The 18,684-nt window shown below is 56.7% G+C and overlaps 1 protein-coding gene across 1 annotated transcript; it reads right to left on the bottom strand.

Annotated features, from left to right (window-relative positions):
• Nucleotides 1-953: 953 nt before the first annotated feature.
• Nucleotides 954-6,466, bottom strand: B3GNT7 (UDP-GlcNAc:betaGal beta-1,3-N-acetylglucosaminyltransferase 7). The gene is made up of 2 exons (XM_030802966.1): nucleotides 6,279-6,466; nucleotides 954-4,369 (listed from the first exon to the last, which is right to left on the bottom strand). Exons 1-2 carry the CDS (start codon nucleotides 6,287-6,289, stop codon nucleotides 3,175-3,177), a joined length of 1,206 nt encoding a protein of 401 aa, XP_030658826.1. The 5' UTR covers nucleotides 6,290-6,466; the 3' UTR covers nucleotides 954-3,174.
• Between the last annotated feature and the right edge of the window lie 12,218 nt (nucleotides 6,467-18,684).

Here is an 18,684-nt window from a genome sequence, read left to right as displayed (position 1 = left end):
CTCGGCGGGTGGAAAGGGATCCTTCCTTGGCTATCTGTCCCTTTGCTACTAGCACTGCTGCTGCCTGCCCTCTTAGCCACTGTGGGGGGTCTAGCACCAGCTGTAACTAAGTGTCTATGTATGGGAACTGGTCCGAGTGTCCTGACTTACCAGTTACCTTGTGCCATACCTTAGAAACAAGGGACCTGTCCAGGCTTCCTTCTGATGGCCAACCCACTTCTAATGTTGGCCAATCTATTTCACACAAAGTTCTCAGTTTCCCTGGTATCATAGTAACCCCACAGTCTCCATTAAATCCCTTCTTAAAATTTTTCAACACAGTTCCTAGCGGAGCAGGCTTACTTTGTGTCTGACCCATGGTTCCTTGAGACAAAACATCAAGCTCACACCACACGCACACCCCAGAACAAAGAACGGGTAAAAAGGGCACACACACACTTTTTCAGTTTACACCAAACCAGAATGAAAACCAAACTCGGAGTATCCAGAAATCCAAGATAGGTCAAAACCAAAACCAAAAAGTATCAAGCAATTCAAGTCAAGTCAAAAACAAAAACCAAGGTGCCGGTACGGGCACGCCGTGGGTGATCAGGCCACGCTTCCACTCAAATGGAGTGGGCAAGTTCCAAAGACCAGTCTTACCAAGTTTCAGATGTCTGGACTCCAAGTGCCCGTTGCTTCCCGGTGTTCAGCCACTGCGCTGATCCTCCACGGGGGCCTGCCACGCACTGCTCTGACGAGGCATTCCACCTGTGAGAGCATTGCCTACCGGGGAGCGCTCTGAGGATCCGCGTCGCTCAAGCTGGCCGCAGTCCCCCACGGGGATGCTCCACAGGGCAGGCCTAAGCCGCCTAAGGGGCCGCCTCGACCTTCCGTCAATTACCTCGCTTCCCAGTCGGGGAAACAAGAAATGTAGCAGGATGAGTCTCAGACAAAACTCCTCAGACACCGGATTAAAGAAGGAAGAGGTTTTTATTCAGCTGGGAGCGTCAGCAGGCTCGCGTCTTAAGAGCCGAGCTCCCCGAAAAAGAAATTCCTAGCCCTTTTAAGGGCTTACAACTCTAAGGGGTCCACGTGAAAGGGTCATAATAGATCAAGTAAGCGTGAGGAACGTGACTGGGGGCTACACACATCAGCAAACAGAACAAAAAGTTTTACAGTGCTTTCTCATATAATGTCTGCAATTTACAGATAACACCAGTAGTTTTGGTCAAGGGTTAATATTATTATTATTATTTTAACTACCAGGGCCAGGTGGTGGCGCCAAGGTCGTCTAGCTATTTATCTTACTTCTGCTTCTTTCTAACTTTTTGCTTTCTCCCTTTTCTCCTGTCTTATAAACTAGGGAAAAGGGGAGGTTAGGGAGAAGCTGGGAAGGACAACAGGAGAAGTGGTGGTCTCATTCCATAGCAGCAGCGCTGTCCCCTTTTCCTTCCTGGGCATCTGACCCCCCTGGGATTCCCCTGAGCTGGGGGCAGGCAGCGAGCTGCTGGCTGGCTTGCTCATACTGCTGCCTGAGTGACTCTTTTCTTGGGGGCAGCTCCCTCCCCACCCTGGAGGTCAGCAGTTTGGGCCAAGGTCCCTGGCACAGGGCCATAAGCTATTTAAGTGCTTTCAGGTTGCCTGGAAGGGACCTCAGGGAGCCCACTAGCCTCTGTACCCGACCTAATCCCACCCACTGAAACATTAGCCTTGGGGCCAACTCTGGCCTCACCCTTGGCAGGGACAGGAAGGCACTGGCTCACGCTTGAGCCACAGCTCGGCTGTCCACCAGCGCACGGTCAAGGGCCGGGTGCATTGCTAGCTCCCAGTTTTTCTGTTGCCGTACTCCCATCCCCACTTTAATCCTACCACTCAGCCCCGTCTAAATCCCTTCCAGAAGTCCTTGTGCACCCACCAGCCAAGAACAAGGAACAAGCTGTGTCTTCAGAAATCTCTGGCAACCTTGGCCCCAGACAGGCTCTCTGATGGAGCTGGGAACAGGAAGTTTCACACCAAAAAAAAAAAAGTCCCATTTTATTGAGAAAATAGTGTCAATCCCTCCATCTTTCCTAGGTGACCCCCGCTGAGGTAGGAGGTGGCAACCTTCTGCACCCACCCCCACGGCTGATCCATCCCTTCACCAGGGCAGATGCTGGTCTGCTAGGCCCTGGAGAAGCAGGGTGCGGTGGGGCAGGGCTCTGGAGGGGGCTGGGCTGTGAGGGGCCTGGGGGTGCTGAGGGCAGGCAGCTGGAATGAGCGAAGGGAAGGGAGGAGGGCCAGGGAGGACACCACCCCCTCCTGAAGCCTGGAGCCTTCTCCCTCCAAATTCTTCATAAATAAAACTTCACAGTAATAGAGGAATGTCCACTTCTAGGGCCAAACCGGCTGCTTTACAGCCAGGGAGCCAGGCCTGGGGGTGTGGGGGCTGCGGGAGGGACTTGCCTTGGGCGGGGGTCAGCAGCTCTGGGACTTCGGGGGCCAGGAGCGCTGCTCTTCTGCCCTGTGTCGGGGTGGGGTAGGGCTGCAGCCCCAGGGAGATTCTGAGGGGCGCTGAGGTAGTCAGAGTGGTCGCCCTTCCAGACCTTACAGGACACAGCCAGGAGCGGAGGCCCTGTTGCAGAGGTGGCCTGTCTCCAGGCAGGCCTGGGGCTGCAGAGAGCCTGCTGGGCCCTCTCTCCCAGGAGACCAGGGCGTGGACTAGGGGTTGCCTGTGAGCCTGCACAGGGTTGAGTTTCTCCTGCCAGGGCCGCCTGGCCTCTGGGGAGACTGAGGCATTTCACAGAAGACTCTTCCCTGTGAAGACACGGGGCGGCCACAGACCCATCAGGCCAGGCCTGGCCCAGGTACCTGAGCACAGCGTTCCTCCAGCGGTCACCAGGACCTCCCACCACATCTGAGGGGGCCAGCAACGGACCCAGGTCGGGAGGGCTGCCAGGGCCTGGCGCCTCGCTCCTCAGAGAGGGCCTCCAGACTGGACAGCTCGAACCGTTCCTGGGCCTCAGTTTCCTAGAATTATCCACACAGGGAGGTCCCTTTCTGGCTACCTGCACCCCACCATACCCAGTGGCACGTAGGCCTCAACCCTCCACCCCTTGGGGACCATGGGCTAGGCCTGGGCACTGCGGCTCCAGCCCCGATACCATGGGGGCTCAGGAGCACGTGCCCTGGCCTGTCCTAGTGGCCCGGCCAGGGTCAGAGCACCTGGAGCTTGCGGGAGCAGGTGAGATTGCTGTGCACCAGCCCCCACATGGCCAGCAGCTCAGGGGGCAGCAGCTTGTGCACCACGAGCATGGCGCGGAAAAAGCACGGCTCCTTGTTCATGCGGCTGTTGCGGTTCCGGGAGATGCCGAAAGTCTTGAAGCCCTCGTGGGCCGTGGGCTGCACGCCCAGCACCTCCAGGCACATGCCCAGAAAGACGTCGTCGATCGGGTAGAGCTCCAGGGTGTCGCAGGCATGGTGCAGGCGCCGGGCCAGGCTGCCGGCCATAAGGAAGCCACCGCCGCCTGCATACGGCGGATAGCTGGCCTTGCTGTATAGGGCCCCTGGGATGTAGTATTTGTTGTCTTTCCTGCGAATGGGCCGAGCATGCTGCAGGACATCGCCCACGAACAGGTTTTCCTGTGGCTGTCGGTCAGCAAGAAATTCTAGCAGGTTGGTGGGGTTGACGAAGACGTCATCATCGCCTTTGAAAATGAAGGGGACGTGGGGACAGTAGATGTCCAGCCACTTGAGGAAGTGGATCTCCTTGAGGGTCAGGTTGAAGAAGGTGTCGAGAAAGTCCCACTGCAGGATGTCGCCATAGAGGCGGTCTTCGTAGGCCAGCAGCTGCTGGTAGTGCGTGCGCTCCTCCTGCTTGGAGGCTGTGCCCAGCAGGAAGAGGGTGCGCACGGCGCCTCGGCCCCCACCCGCGGACTGCCGCTCGCGGCCCCAGGTCTGGCGGATGGCCTCGCGGCGGTCGTGCTGCGTGATGACCGACTTGACAACCACCAGCAGGTAGACATCGCCCCTGCACTTCTCCGGGTGGTTCAGCAGCATGGGGAAGTAGCGGCAGTGGCGGTAGAAGAGAAACTGCCGGAACTGCGGCTCCAGGCCCTGGAACCAGGGCTGGTGGGTCAAGTTGATATTGGCTGAGCAGTTAGTGGTGGTCACATCCCAGGCCTGGGGCCCCTGAGAGGCCATGGGCATGGGCGCAGCCACATCTTTCAGGTTCTTCCAGAAGTTGTTGGGGTTCACCAGCTGTCCATTTGGCTTCTGGGCCTTCTGTGGTTCCAGGGTGGGTGGCGGAGGCTCCTGTAGAAACTGACCAGGGGTGAGACTGCGCTGGAACACCGTCACCGCCACGAGCACGGCCAGGGCCAGGCATAGACTCCGGTAGACGGTTTTCTTCCTGTGGGGGAGAGCGGACCGTACAGAGGAGAGAGAAAAGATGAGCCCAGGACTCTCGTGGCACCCCCTTTGGGAGGCTGGGTGGTCCCAGATGGGCAAGTGGACCTGGGCACAGGCTGAGTCCCGGAGTCCCTAAGCGGTCAGCGTAGGGTCCCGCTTCTTCTCCCACCCTGCCCTCTCTTTCTCCCACTCTGCCCTCTCCTCAAGGAGCACTGTGGAATCAGGCCCCGATGCTTACAAGCTGAATGAGTGGTTTTCAACCTCTCTGCGCCACGATTTCTTTTTCCCCCAAATGGGGCTAAAACACAGGATTGGAGTGCTATATAAAGTACCAGGCAGTGGGTGCACAGTTGGGGGAATGCTGTCACCTTATCAGGAGGGCCTCAGGTGGAAACCTCTGCCCTGTTCCCCACCCCGGAACCCCAGTGACTTTCATTTCCCTGTGGAACCCCCACAGCAGTAGGTATCGGTATCATTAGGTAACTCAGAGCCAGAGTCATTGCGAGGGCACCCTCTGACCCTCTGTGCCGCCCGGGAGCTCCATCACATGTGGGGCACACTAGAGAGCGGCTGGAGCTTGGGACCTGAGGAAGACTGGCCCTCTTCCCCCTTCTCCAGTCTGTCTCACCCCACAAAGAGCAGCCCTCATGGTTGATGGAGGCCCAAGGATGCAGGGAGCACCTCTAGCATGGCACTGCCCCCACCCCTACCTTAACATCCCCAGCTCACAACACCCCATTAGAAGACATGAGGCTCCAGCTCTACTCCCTGCGAGGGGGCACATTCGCAGCCCCAGCCCTTGAAGGACACTTCTTGCCTAGAGACGCCCCCCCGCCCCCCGTCCCAGTCACACCCATTTCAGAAGCAGAAATTAGAGCTCTCTGCCAGGAGTGCGGGTCGTCCCAAGCCCTGGGGCCTGAGTCCCTGCCCTGAAGGACCTTCTCTCTTCATCTCACCCTTCGGGGGCTGCCAGGACACCTGCCCGACCCTCCCCAGTGGAGACCTGGGGACTGAGAGCTCTGGGGACAGCAGAGTGGCCTTCCAGGGCTAGCCTAGCAGAGAGATGGTGCTGACCTTGAAGGGGGAGGAGCAGGGTGCCAGGAGAAACAGGGAGCCCGTGGAGACGCCTGGGTTGCCCTGAGGGCTGGTCCGGTTGCAGGTCCAGGCACCAGGGTGAATGCAGGCTGAGCCCCATAGAGCGACATTTTCCCCATAGGGTCCCCAGGTTGCTGGGGCATGTGGTTGGAGGAAGACAGGGGCACCTTAGGTGCAGGCTGGGGGGGTGTGACCCAAGGTCCAGCTCTCCGGGGAGGAAACGGAGGGCTCCGATCCTGCCCTGCCAGCCCTAGGGGGTTCCAGGGAAGCCGCCCACCGAGGCCGGGATGGGGGAGGTCGGGGGGTGCACCGGGAAGGCGGCGAGGCCCTGGGCTGCGGGCGCTCCACCTGCCGGGTCCGCTCCATTCGTAGGGAAAGCCTGGGAGGGGAGGAGAGGGGCCGGGCGGGCGGCGGTCCGAGGTCCCGCGGAAGGAAGCCCCGAGAGGAGGAGAGTGGCCGGGGCGCAGGGGGCCCTCGGGGGTCTGGAAGGGCGAGGGGACCCAGCTGCCGGCAAGACCTGGGGTCCCAGCCGCCGGGGTCCTGGAGCGGTGTCCAGGGCCGCGGGGCCGGGGAGCTGAGCGCGGCGCCCGGAGACCCCCCGCCGCTCCCCACGGGTCCGGGGACGCGTACCGCGAACGTCTCCCGCCGCCGCCGGCGCGCCCGCCCATCCGTCCCCGGGAAACTGAGGCCGGCGCGGCGCGCGCGGGGGCATCTCCCATCTCGGGAGTCCCGGCGTCCGTCTGTGGCCACGGAGGAGGGGGAGCCCCGGGCCCGCGCCACCGCCCAGGCCCCCGACGGTCCCCCGCCCCACTCACCACAACGACATGGCGGCCCGGGCCGGAGCGGCGGCGGGGCGAGCGGCTCGCAAGCTCTGGGCGCCGCGGCTCGGGCCGGCGGGACGGCAGGCGCGGGCGGGGACGGAGGCCGGGCCGCGCCCCCGCCGCGACTTTCCTCTTCCCGGCCGCGGGAGGAGGGGCCGGCAGGGGCGGTGGCCCAGGTGCCTTAACCCCTTCGGCGCCCCGGGCCCGCCCCGCCGCCGCCTGGCGGGGACCACCCCATTTCTCCGAGACGGCCCCTAGGCTCCCCAAGCGCGCCTAGCAGACAGTGCATGGCCGAGGCGGGGCTTCGGAGCCCACGGGGGGTCACCTCCAATCCCGGGGACGCCTGTCCCTGGCGGACCCTCCCGGGGCGGGGGGAGGGGGGTCGCCGGCCCCTCCTGAACTTGTGCGAAACCTGAACACCCGGTCCCCTCCAAGACCCTGGGGCACCCCAAGGCTCAGCCATTTCCCTCTGGCCCCATTCGGACTTGTCTTTGGGGCTAGAGGCAGACAGGGTGTCCTTTTCTCCCTCTGCTACCTTCTGCCCCTGCACCTTTCCCCTGCCCAGGCAGACCCCTTGCCCAGCTGTTGGGCTACCTAAGGCCAGGAGCAAAGCCAACCACTAGGGAAAGAGGCCGTATGAGGCTGGGCTCCATGTCAGGATTCGCCCAGGCTGTGGCTCTGGAAGCCTTTTTTGTGCCCCCACCATGTCCCTCTCTTCGCCTCTGGGGTTCCTCCCATCTCTGAGGGCTCCCACCAACAAGGGAAGGCCTGTTGGCCCAGCCCTATCTCCTTTCTTTTTTCACCTATCACTCAAAACCCTTTTTGTCCTCAAGCCTTTATTAGTCTGCTTGTGCACATCAGGCCTAGCTGCTCTGGGGAGTGGGCTCACAGAGAACACGAAAGGGGCTTGGTCGAGCCAGGTGACTTCCGGAATCCTCCAGCAGGGAGAGCCATCGCTGGTCCTGCTGTTGTTCAGGTTGTTCTGGTCTTGTTCCGGGTTGAGGTTTCGGTGCTTAGCATCCAGCAGGACCTCCAAAATGCCCACAGAATTGAAACGGAAGCACGTTGTGGTCCAATCATAACAGCTAACGCACTGAGCAGCTACAATATGCCAAACCTGGTTCTCAGCCCATGCGTGACTGGTTCACTTAATCCTAGAGGCACGCACTATTATTCCCACCTTACAGGGGAGGAAACTGGGGTGCAGAGGGGAACTCCCAGCCAGCTCACAGAGCAGCTAGCCCAGAGTTAGTAAGCACATCCAGGAGGCCTGCATGGCCTGAAGGCTGGCTCTGAACCCTTCCTGCCTGGTCTGAAGGCTGGCTCTGAGCCCTTCTTCAACCTTGTTTTCCTTTCCCAGGGACAGCAGTGACAAGGAGCTACTTTCCTGCCCAGCACACAGGGAGGCTGGGGTCCCCAGCTGGATCCTAAGCCCTCGAGGCCAGGGTGAGGAGCCCCTTCTGCCCTATCCTTAAGGTTCAAGGGCCCCTTGGAGGGGGAGGAGAAACTTAAGGTACCATAGAATGTTCTTGAATGTTGTAAGTGCCAATTAGGGAATGTGAAGGGCCTTTCAGGCAGAATTCCAGAGGAGTATCTTGGGGCTGATGCCCTTTGTAATGGCCCTCCAAAAGTTCCAGAGCAGGGGAGGGGCTGACGGGCAGCCCAAAGCCCCTGTTGGCCTGGCTGCCTGCCACTGAGGGCCACCCACAGTTCCTGCAGCTCCACGGCTGCCTTCATCCCAGTGTCACCTTGGCCACCCGTTCCCGCAGGGCACCAAGCATTTTGCTCCACTGCCCAGCCTTCCGGGTTCCCCACTTCACCCTGCAAGTGTGGCCCTGGCTTCCCTGGCTCCACACAGGTGCCCTGCTGAGAACTGCCTCCCTGGCTTCAGCACTGACCTCTCACCCGGTGCTGTGGGGTCTCCTCCTCCTGCTGAGGGGTGGACACAGCCGTCCCGGGGAAGGGGTTTTGAGCCCATGTTTGGGGATGTCAGGCATGGGGGTTGGGTCAGAGTCTTGCACTTCCTGGTTGTCACTGGGGGCAGGTGGCTTTTCCCCTTGAGACCTCAATTTCCTGCTAGCTCAGGGCCTTGTGAGATGACGCCAATGAAGCACAGACATAGGCGTCACCTATGTAAAGAGCTTGGTGGCAGGCCGGCTACTGTTAGTGTTATCATTGATGTCCAGCCTACTCCACAAAGTCCCGGAAGCACAAGGGCCCGAGGAGATGGGAGCAGAGGGAGCTGCCCAAGGTCAGCGTAGTGTTTGCCACTGGAATCTGGTCAGTTGAGACAGGCAGTTTGTCATCATGGAATCATTTGATCTGTGCCTAGTTTGAACTCAGAGAGGGGAAATGAATGACAATTAAATGCGAGTCCCTGATGTTGGGGTGGGGGTGGGGAGTGTGGAGCCGGGCCAGGCTCGGGTCAGCCTCCCCTGTTACTCCGATGTTCTCCCCTGTGGGGCAGCTGGGCCAGTCCCTATGGCAAGCACAGTGGTCCCCCCACCGCCAATCTGGCCAGTTCCACCTGCCCCAGCAGATTCCTGTGGATTTAAGCGAGGCCCTGAGGAAGGCAGGCCTGTCTGCGATGGGATCTGTCTTCCTGCTGTCGCCAACCCTGGCTGAAGGCAAAGCCCAGAGATAGAGGGAAGTTCCAGAGTGGTGGATCCCAGGAGAAGAGGGTGGGTGACGGATGAGCTGGCTGCATAGGCTGCAGGAGTCCCAAGCCAAGGTTGAGGTGGGTTCTGTGTCCTTGTCACAAGGCCACTCTGTGCACCTCAGGTTGCTCCCTTGGAGGGGGAAGCTCATGAGCTGGGACATTGGAGGACCCCAAGAAATGCCCCCTTCCCCAGTACATCTTTTGGCCCCTCAGCCCATCCCCACCTCCACCTCCACTTTCTTTTATATCCCACCCCTTCGACCTTCCAGAATAGGTTGGAATCCGACCCTGCCGGTGACCCCAGCACAGGCCTTTGCTCAGAGGCGAGGGCTACAGAGACCCAAGGGTGGGAGTATCTGGCTGGCCAGAAAACACACTGAGTCAGTGGCTTGACTGGACAAGGTGGGGGCCAACTTGGGTCAGAGGGACCCCCAAAGCCGAAGGTGAGGAGTCTTGCATGCCTTGCAAAGAGGTGGCCATGGTGGGGCGAGAGCGTAGAGCCCAGCAGGGGCCACGGGCAGGCAGCTACGCGGGCTATAATCACCTCAGTGCTGCTGTGATTTTGTGAGCGTGTGAGTTAATCTTAGTTGGTGTTTTTGAAAGACCCTGAGCAGCAGTCTACACTCCAGGGGCAGCCACAGTCAGCACTTCAAATGTGGTTGTCTACTGTCACAGCAGAGGGTCTGTACATTAACAGGGGAGGGTCGGAAATCATTGTTCTGTAGTAAAAAAAGTGTTGCTGAAGATGTGTGCCTGGGAAGAGGCACTGCAAGTCCCCTCTGCCTGTGCCTGGACGAGCCCAGCCACCAGCAGGGCAGTGCCCCGGGTCTAGAACTTTCTCTGAGTGGTTCTGGGCCCCCACAGGTGGTGCTCTGACTGGAGATTAGCTAGTCATTGGTGAGTGTGTCCTTGAATTCGCCCTGACAAAAGCTGTTGTGACAGGACAGGGTGTGACTTCCCTGAGCTCATGGGCAGAGGCAGGGTATCTGTTTCTGTGCTTCGTGCTAACAGATGTTTCCAGTAGGGTAGCCGTTGGGTCTGAATGTTGATTTCATTGTAACATGCCACCTGATGGGGAAGGATGGGGTGAGACCTACGATTTCTCAACTACCTCTGGTCCTTGAAGGCCACCAATATCCGCTGCAGAGAACCAGATCCATCCTGCAGGGCAGTGCAGCAGGGATCTCAAGGCTGCTGAGTCAAGGGGGTCATTGCCCAGACAAGCACTGGGGGAGTGCCCCCAGGTAAACTGGTGTCTCCCAGAAATGGCTCCCCTGTGAAGCCAAGGCAGTGTGTGGATCTAGGGTGGGAAGGGAAGTAGGGATGGAAAATGAAAAGGGAGAACACATTTCCCTGGGGGACAGGTCTTCCTTTGAAGGGGTGGGAGGAGGAGGAGGCCAGGATGGAGCAAGCACAGAGGTAGGAGGAGATGACCATGTCTTCAAGGCATGGGTGGTCTGGAGTCTGGGAAGTCCCCTTGCCCAAGGGAAGACTGGGCCAGAAAGAAGCCCAGATCACAAGGCGTTGAACTGAAAGAGGAAGAAGTTTAAAGAGGCTGCATGTGGCCGGGCGTGGTGGCTCAGGCCTGTAATCCCAGCACTTTGGGAGGCCGAGGCGGGTAGATCACTTGAGGTCAGGAGTTCGAGACCAGCCTGACCAACATGGTGAAACTCCATTTCTACTAAAATACAAAAATTAGCTGGGCGTGGTGGTGGGTGCCTGTAATCCCAGCTACTTGGGAGGCTGAGGCAGGAGAATCACTTGAACCCGGGAGGCGGAGGCTGCAGTAAGCCGAGATTGTGCCACTGCACTCCAGCCTGGGCAGCAGAGTGAGACTCCATCTTAAAAAAAAGAAAAGAAAAGAAAAAAAAAGGCTGCAAGCAGGGCCCTCATAGAAACAGCATGCCAGGCAGCATCATGCTGTGGGGAACCCTGAGGTGCCCTTCCATGGCCCAGTCCTGCCCAATAAAGCCAAGCCCAACAACCAGGAAGCCACCTTGCACTCCCAGAGGAGCTGCTTCTTACCAATTCCAGAGCCTGCATGCAGAGATGCTGCCTAGGAGACCGTCATTCCCCAGAGATTCCCGGCGAGTCTCAAACTGTAGGCAGGTTTGGGAACCACCCGTTTTGAGCCCTCCAGTCCCTGCTGTCTTGGTTGGCCTTGAGCCAGGGCCAGAGGAGGGCCACTGCTTCATTGAACCTGGGCAGGAGGAGGACAGAATGGGGAAGCGGCAATGGAAGAAATTGGGGCCAGAAAGGAACGAGTTAAGGAAGTTAAACTTTCCCACTGAAATAGGTGGCAGTTGAGGAAGCAGACGTGGGTTTAGGAGCTTGAGGAGTGGAAGAGGGTGTCCACAGCCTCTGTGCAGGATCTGAGAAGGCCAGGGAGGAACGATGAGGCATGTCGAGGGCCAGGCAAAGGTGCTCCCTGGAAACCCAGCTGTGTGGTTCCAGGCAGGGATCACCCAGGGCTCCTCTGGTTGTGAGAGACAGCAGCCCGACCCAAGGTAGCTCCAGCCAGAGGGATTTGTTGGCTCATATAACATGATCCCCTCTCCCTCCGCAGCCTCTCTCTCTGGACAGTTGCCCAGCCCCTAGCTCTTCCTTAAGGTCCGCAGGCTTCTTCATGAAGAGCAGGAGAAACACAGGCTCGCAGATGGGCTGAGGCATTTGTCACCTCATTTCAGGGACCTCAGAGAAAAGGAGGTTTTTCCCTGTCTCGGCCTCTGTATACGGATGTCCAGGGAAGGACTCTCACTAGTCTCGCTTCAGTCATGTCCCCAACCTAGGCCAATGATCACGTCGGGGGGGCGGGGGTATGACAGTTGGCCAGGCCTGGGTTATGCATTCCCTTCTGTGGTTGGGACAAGTCCTAAGATTTGCAGCCCCATGAGAACAGCCTGGAGTGGGCAGCTCCGTCAAAGGAAGCTGCTGTTATCAAGAAAACTTGGTTCCAGAGGCTCACTCAGCAGCCGCAGAGATGCCCAGCCCCGGTCTCCCACTCATGCCAAGCCCCTGGGACTCTCAGGTCATCCAAAACAAAGCCCTAGACGAGAGTCCCAGAAGGCTGGAGAACCAGGTGGGAGGTGCTGGGAAATGCCTCCACACGTGCTCCTGATCAGCCCTGCTTTCTTGGGTGGGGAGGAGCCGCAGGCTGGCCAGTGGAGGGAGGACGCAGCTCCTTCTGGGGCTGGGCAGCTCTCTGGACCCTTTCCTGTGCCCAGGCACCCATTGGCTGCTCTGGGCTTTTTGAGTGTGGGATCCAGGCAAGTCAGGTTGGAGCTGGGCAGCCAGAGAGAGAAGCTGGAGTTCAAAGATGCCGAGGAACTGGAAGCCCAGCAAAGAGGGCTCAGAAGGCAAAGAAGGAGTGGAGCAGCGTGCCCCGGACACAGGGCGGCGGGGCTGCACCTAGGATGCTATCGGCAGGGGCGTTGGTGGGCACACATAGACACACACTCTCACAAACAACACACAGAAACACGCAGGCATATGTGTGAACCCAGACGCATGAACACACACACCCAGGGACATGCATACACACACAGACACACATGCATGTTTGGAGAGACACAAACCATGCCTATACACATAGAGGTCAGATACACAGGTGTGCACGTAACCCTCACATGTACACACTCACACACCTGAGATACATGCACACTTGGTAAACACACACACACACCCATCCACACACACATAGGCAGAAGCGTACACACACACACACCATGCCCATGGCCTTTCCCAGGTGGAAGGGGCCTCCCCGAGCCAGCTCTTCTGCTACCAGTGAGACTCTGCCTGGTAGGCCCTTGGGAAGGGGCTCAGGACCAGGCAGGGCCCTGTTACTTCCGTGAGCAGCCCTTGTGATCCTTGCCCAAGTTCTCAAGTCTGTGCCTCCCATGACCTTCAGGGCCCTCTGGGCACTGTCCACAAACCCTTAACACCACCCGCATCTGCCCCCAACCTCAATCCAGCAACCCTGGTCTCCGTTCACTCAGATCCCAGCCTTCCTTCTGCTCAAATGTGCTCTCCCCACCCGTCTTTTAGAATCCAGTGAGTTCCTGCTCATCTTTCAAAACCCACCTCAAATGCCCCCTCCCTTGGAGCAGGCGCTCCCTCCTTGGCTGGCGTTCCCTTGCACGAGCCTCCTCTGTCTGTCCCTCCTCCACTTGTCCCACCACACGGGGCACCACTAAGAGCAGGGACCGGCCTTTCCGTTTTCCTGGTGGGCAGCACGCAGGAGGGCGGGACTGATGCCCACTGGCTGAGCAACTGCAGGACCACATCGCCAGTGTGGCCGCCTGGAGGAGACCCGGGCAGGGAGGAGGGGCAGCCATATTCAGAGGGCAATGGGGTGTGCCCACCCCAGGGAGCCTGGGGCGGCCTGGGCAGATGTGCAGAGCCTCAGCCCCACCCCCAGCACACACTGCCACACATTCACCCACGGTGGGCATTGTGCCCCTTGCCCTGGACAGCTGAGCCCAGGCAGCACCCTCCCCCAGGCCACCGTGACTCACATCCCGCCCGCCGGGCGGCCCGCCTGGGTACACACAGCCTCCTTTCAGCCCCTCGGCCCCAAACACTAGCTTAGTCTTCCCTCTCGGGCGCCTCCCCTCCCGAGCTGGCAGCTCTGCCCCACGCTGAGGCCACGCGGAGGCCTGCTTCCTCTCCGGAGCACAGGGCTCCCTGTCTCTCGTCACCCGGCCGCCATCCAAGCTGGCCCTGAATGGCTGCCTTTTCATGGAGCAGAGCCTGGCCAGGTGCAGGCTGGGCAGCCCTGCTCCCACTAGGCCCGCCAGATCTCTCTGCCCGTGGCTCTGCTGCCCTGGGAGAGAGGTGGGCTGGACAGCTGGAGGGCTCCAGAAGTCCTTCCCAGGCTCTGGCCAAAGGCCTCCTCACACACACGAAGGCTCCTCGTCACACACACCCTCCTCTCTGCTTCCCCAGCAGCCCTACAGCCTGGCCAGGCACAGATTCTTATTAGTCCCATTTTACAAAGCAGGAAACTCAGGCGGGTGGGTGGTGGGGCTGGGACTTGGTACCATTAGAGTAGCGTTAATAATGCAACCCGGCTAGGCGTGGTGGCCCACGCCTGTAATCCCAGCACTTTGGGAGACTGAGGCAGGAGGATCGCTTGAGCTCAGGAGCTCAAGACCAGCCTGGGCGACACAGTGAGAGCCCCATCTCTACAAAAATTTAAAAATTGGCAGGGTGCGGTGGCTCAAGCCTGTAATCCTAGCACTTGGGGAGGCCGAGGTGGGCGGATCACGAGGTCAGGAGTTCGAGACCACCCTGGCCAACATCGTGAAACCCTGTCTCTACTAAAAATACAAAAAAATTAGCAGGGCGTGGTGGCAGGCGCCTGTAGTCCCAGCTACTCGGGAGGCTGAGGCAGGAGAATGGCGTGAACCCGGGAGGCAGAGCTTGCAGTGAGCCGAGATGGTGCCACTGCACTCCATCCTGGGGGACAGAGCCAGACTCTGTCTCAAAAAAAAAAAAAAAAAAAATTTAAAAAATTAGCAGGGTGTGGTGGTGTGTGCCTGTGGTTTCTGAGGTGAGAGGAGGCTGAGGCTGAGGTGAGCCTGGGAAATTGAGGCTGCAGTGAGCCATGACTGCACCACTGCTTTCCAGCATAAATGACAATAAATAATATTATTATTATATATTTTCTCAAAAAAAAATAATAGTGTGACCTCACAGGGTTGCAGTGAAGCACTAAGGCAGCAGCCTCCCGGAGCCCCTCTAGCAGGGTCCACAGGTGGCCCCCTATGATGATAATCACAACATCATTTCTGGGTTCGTAGCTGGCACCTCTCTCCATCTTTTAGTAGAGACCTCACTCCTCCAGCCTCAGGGATGGCCTCTTGGCCAGGTTGGACCAGTCATGGTACCTTATATCCCTTGCACCCCAACAGTGCGCTTGGTCCAAGGGATGGGCCTGTGACCTGAGCTGGGTCAATCAAGGCCCTTCCCTGGGGATTTTCAAAGGGCACTGGTCTCTGATCATCAGGGTTTTTAGGGTGTGACTCTGAATATATTGGGGAAATATTGTGCTGTGCACCCCAGGCCCCTTCACTGCAGGGAAAAGACTAAAACAACACGCAAAGCAAAACAGAGAAATCAGAGTCTGAACAGGGCTGGAATCCTGGTTTTGAGGCCCTGCAGTGGGCAAATGAATGCTCTTTCCCCAAAGATGTCCATACCCTTGTCCCTGGAACCTGGGACTATGTTAGGTCACAGGGAAAAAAGGGCCTTTGCAGATGTAATTAAGGTCATGGACCTTAAAATAGAAAAATTATCTTGGATTATCTGGGGTGGTCCAATCTAATCACATGAGTCCTTAAAAGCAAGGAACTTCTGCTGGCTGGAAGCAGAGGTGACGCAGCAGAAGAGAAAGTTAGAGATTCTGGGCATGAGAAGGCTTTGGCCTCCTTTACTGGACCCATATTTGGTCCAGAGACTCCAGAGGGGTCCTTGAGGAGCCAAGGGTGGCCCTGGCTGACACCTGCCAGGAAACAGGAACCTCAGTCCCACACCCTTGAGGAACTGGATTCTGCCCATGCTCTGATGAGCCTAGACCCAAGATCTTCCTGAGCCTCCCGGTAAAGCCCCGGTGACTGACAGACACCTTGATTCCAACCTTATAAAATCCTGAGCTGAGAACTAACTGAGCCGGCCTGGACTTCTGACCTGCAGAAACTGTGAGATGGTCAATGTGAGCTGTTTTAAGCCACTATGTTTGTGTGGCAGTTTAGGTGCAACCCTGCCTCCCCTGGTTTGGTTACAGGAGCCAATAATTTTTCATTTGTGGTTTTGGTCACTCATGACTAAAGATTCCAGACTGATGCTGTTATTGTGATCTGTCTCCCACAAACGGCTTGCCCTAGCAGATGGGGAGGAGACAGGGGCACCAGAACATGGGGAAACTTCTGGTGGGGGCAGCAAAGGCTGTGAGAATGACAAGTCTTCTTGAGCATCAGAGCTTGCTTTCTTTTTTTTTCTTTTTGAGACATGGTCTCACTCTGTTGCCCAGGCGGGAGTGCAGTGGCACAATCTTGGCTTACTGCAGCCTTGACCTCCTAGGCTCAAGTGATCCTCCCACCTCAGCCTCCCAAGTAGCTCGTACTACAGGCATGTGCCACCACACCTGGCTACAGAGCTTTCAAAGGTTCTTCTAGAAGACCCAGATCTACCCCTTCCTCACCTAAATAGATGGACCCCTCCCTCCACCTCAGCAGGTCTGGGGTCACTGGGGAGAGACAGCACACCTGGGAGCCCGAGAGAAGTGACTTGTCTGAGAATGTTCTATGGTGGTTCGGTCAAAGCCTGCAAAGGTTGGCGGGGTCAAAAGACAGAAAATCATGATTCTGAGGAAGATTGGGAGCAATAGGAAAGAAAAGGTTGGTGCCTTTACTACACGCAGAGGTCCCCTACATGGATAGACAAGAAGACCCCAGGAGAGAGATAGGGCAAAGAGTTCACAAAAGAGATGTAAAGCCAGCTCACAAACAAGCAAGCAAGAAATAAAAAGGTAGAAATAAAGAAAGAAGCAAGGACAGGAGGAGAGAAGGCAGAGAAAGGAAAGGAGAGAGATGCCATTTGCCACCATTGGCAGGACAACACAGCATCCAAGCTGCCAAGTTGCACCTCCCTGCCCCAGTCCTCCCTCCCCAGCTGCAGCCTGCCCTGCTCACCTCCTGGGACATCTCAAGGTACCACCAGTGTTTCTTCAGCCCTCTGGAGCCATGTCTCCTAGCACCTCTAGTCTTCCTTCATCTATAGCCAAAGTCCCCTGGCCAGCCTGCCTCAACCTTTGCTCTGCTGGACACAAGCACTGATTGAGCAACAAGGGCATACATGCCTAGGGCCAGGCGCTGAAATGGAAACCAACATTTCTTAGATACAACACCAAAAGCATGATTCATAAAAGAAAAAAATTGATAAATTGGACTTCATCAAAATTAAGAACTTCTGCTCTTTGAAAGACATTTGGAAAACCATGAAAAGACAAACCATAGACTGGGAGAAACTGTTTGCAAAGCACATGTGTGATAAAGGGCTTGTATCAAGAATATGTAAAGAACTCTCAAATGTGATAAATAAGAAATAAACAACCCAATCAAAACATTAGCAAAAGATTTGAACAGACGCCTCACCAAAGAAGACATTTGGATGACAAATATTCCCATGAAAAGTTGCTCAACATCATTAGTCATTAGGGAGACATGAATTAAAACCACAATGAGAAAGCACTACACACCCATTAGAATGTTTGAATTAGAAAGACTGACCATACCAAGTGTTGGTGAGGATGTGGAGCAACTGGAAGGAACTCTCATACACTTCTGGTGGGAATATAAATTGGTATAGCTTTGGAAAACAGTTAGATGGTTTCTTTCTTTCTCTTTTCTTTTCTTTTTTTGTAGAGACAGGGTGTCAGTATGTTGCCCAGGCTGGTCTCAAACTTCTGGCCTCAAATGATCCTCCCATCTTGGCCTCTCAAAGTGTTGGAATTACAGGCATGAGCAACTGCACCCTGCCAAGATGGCTTCTTAATAAGTTAAACGTATACTTTTATATGTTTCGAAGAGAAACAAAATGTGTGTCCATACCAAGACGTGTACATGAACGTTCACAGCAACTTTATTTGTAGTAGGCACATATACCAATTGCAACATATCTGTACAATGGAATACTACTAATAATAAAAAGGTCTAGGCCAGGCATGGTGGTTCACGCCTGTAATTCCAGCACTTTGGGAGGCCGAGACGGGTGGGTCACAAGGTCAGGAGATCGAGACCATCCTGGCTAACATGGTGAAACCCCGTCTCTACTAAAAATACAAAAAAATTAGACGGGCGAGGTGGCGGGCGCCTGTAGTCCCAGCTACTCGGGAGGCTGAGGCAGGAGAATGGCGTGAACCTGGGAGGCGGAGCTTGCAGTGAGCTGAGATCGCGCCATTGCACTCCAGCCTGGGTGACAGAGCAAGACTCCGTCTCAAAAAAAAATAAATAAAAATAATAAAAAATAAATAAATAAAAAGGACTAAATTATTGGTCCACACCACAACAGGGATGAATCTCAAAATAATTATTCTGAATGAAAGAATCCAGTCAAAAAAAGAATGTATCTTGTGTGATGAGGTGTCCTTGCTGTGGATGAGGGCAGAGGGGCAGGGGCACGGCCAGGGCAGGGTGATGCAGGGTCTTGGGTCTGGAGACAGGGCTGCCAGGCCAGAGCCCCCCTGGGTGGGGTATGAACCTCAGCCAAGGCTTTGCAGCTCCTGCCTGTCCCCACCCACCTATCTTGCCTTACCTTGTATGTATAAAATTCTAGAAAGTGCAAACTAATCTATCATGACAAGCAATGTCAGTTGCCTAAACATGGGGTGAGGTGGGAGGAATTACAGGGGGCCCAGAGGAAACTGTTGGGAGTGACGTTTCCTGTGTTGATCTTGATTGTGGCAATGATTTTATGGTTGTTTACATACGTCAAAATTCACCACATTGTATACTTTAAACACATAGAGTTGATTGTTGTCAATTTTACCTCAATAAAGCTGTTAGAAAGACGTCTGTGACACATGTGCTGCCCTGGGGAGTTTGTGGTTTTTGGAGGAGGCAGAATCGAGGCCCAGCGGTAGCCACAGCCCGGAGTGACCCCAGCATGTGGTGAGCTCAGAAAGGGAGCCCCTGCGTTGCCACCAGAAGCTGAGCAACATCGACGGCACCTGGGCTCCTTAGA

Source organism: Nomascus leucogenys, chromosome 22a (genome assembly GCF_006542625.1).
Source record: "Nomascus leucogenys isolate Asia chromosome 22a, Asia_NLE_v1, whole genome shotgun sequence".
Classification (NCBI taxonomy): domain Eukaryota; kingdom Metazoa; phylum Chordata; class Mammalia; order Primates; family Hylobatidae; genus Nomascus; species Nomascus leucogenys.
Note: the sequence above shows the minus strand (reverse complement) of the source record. Positions and strands in the feature narration are given on the sequence as shown.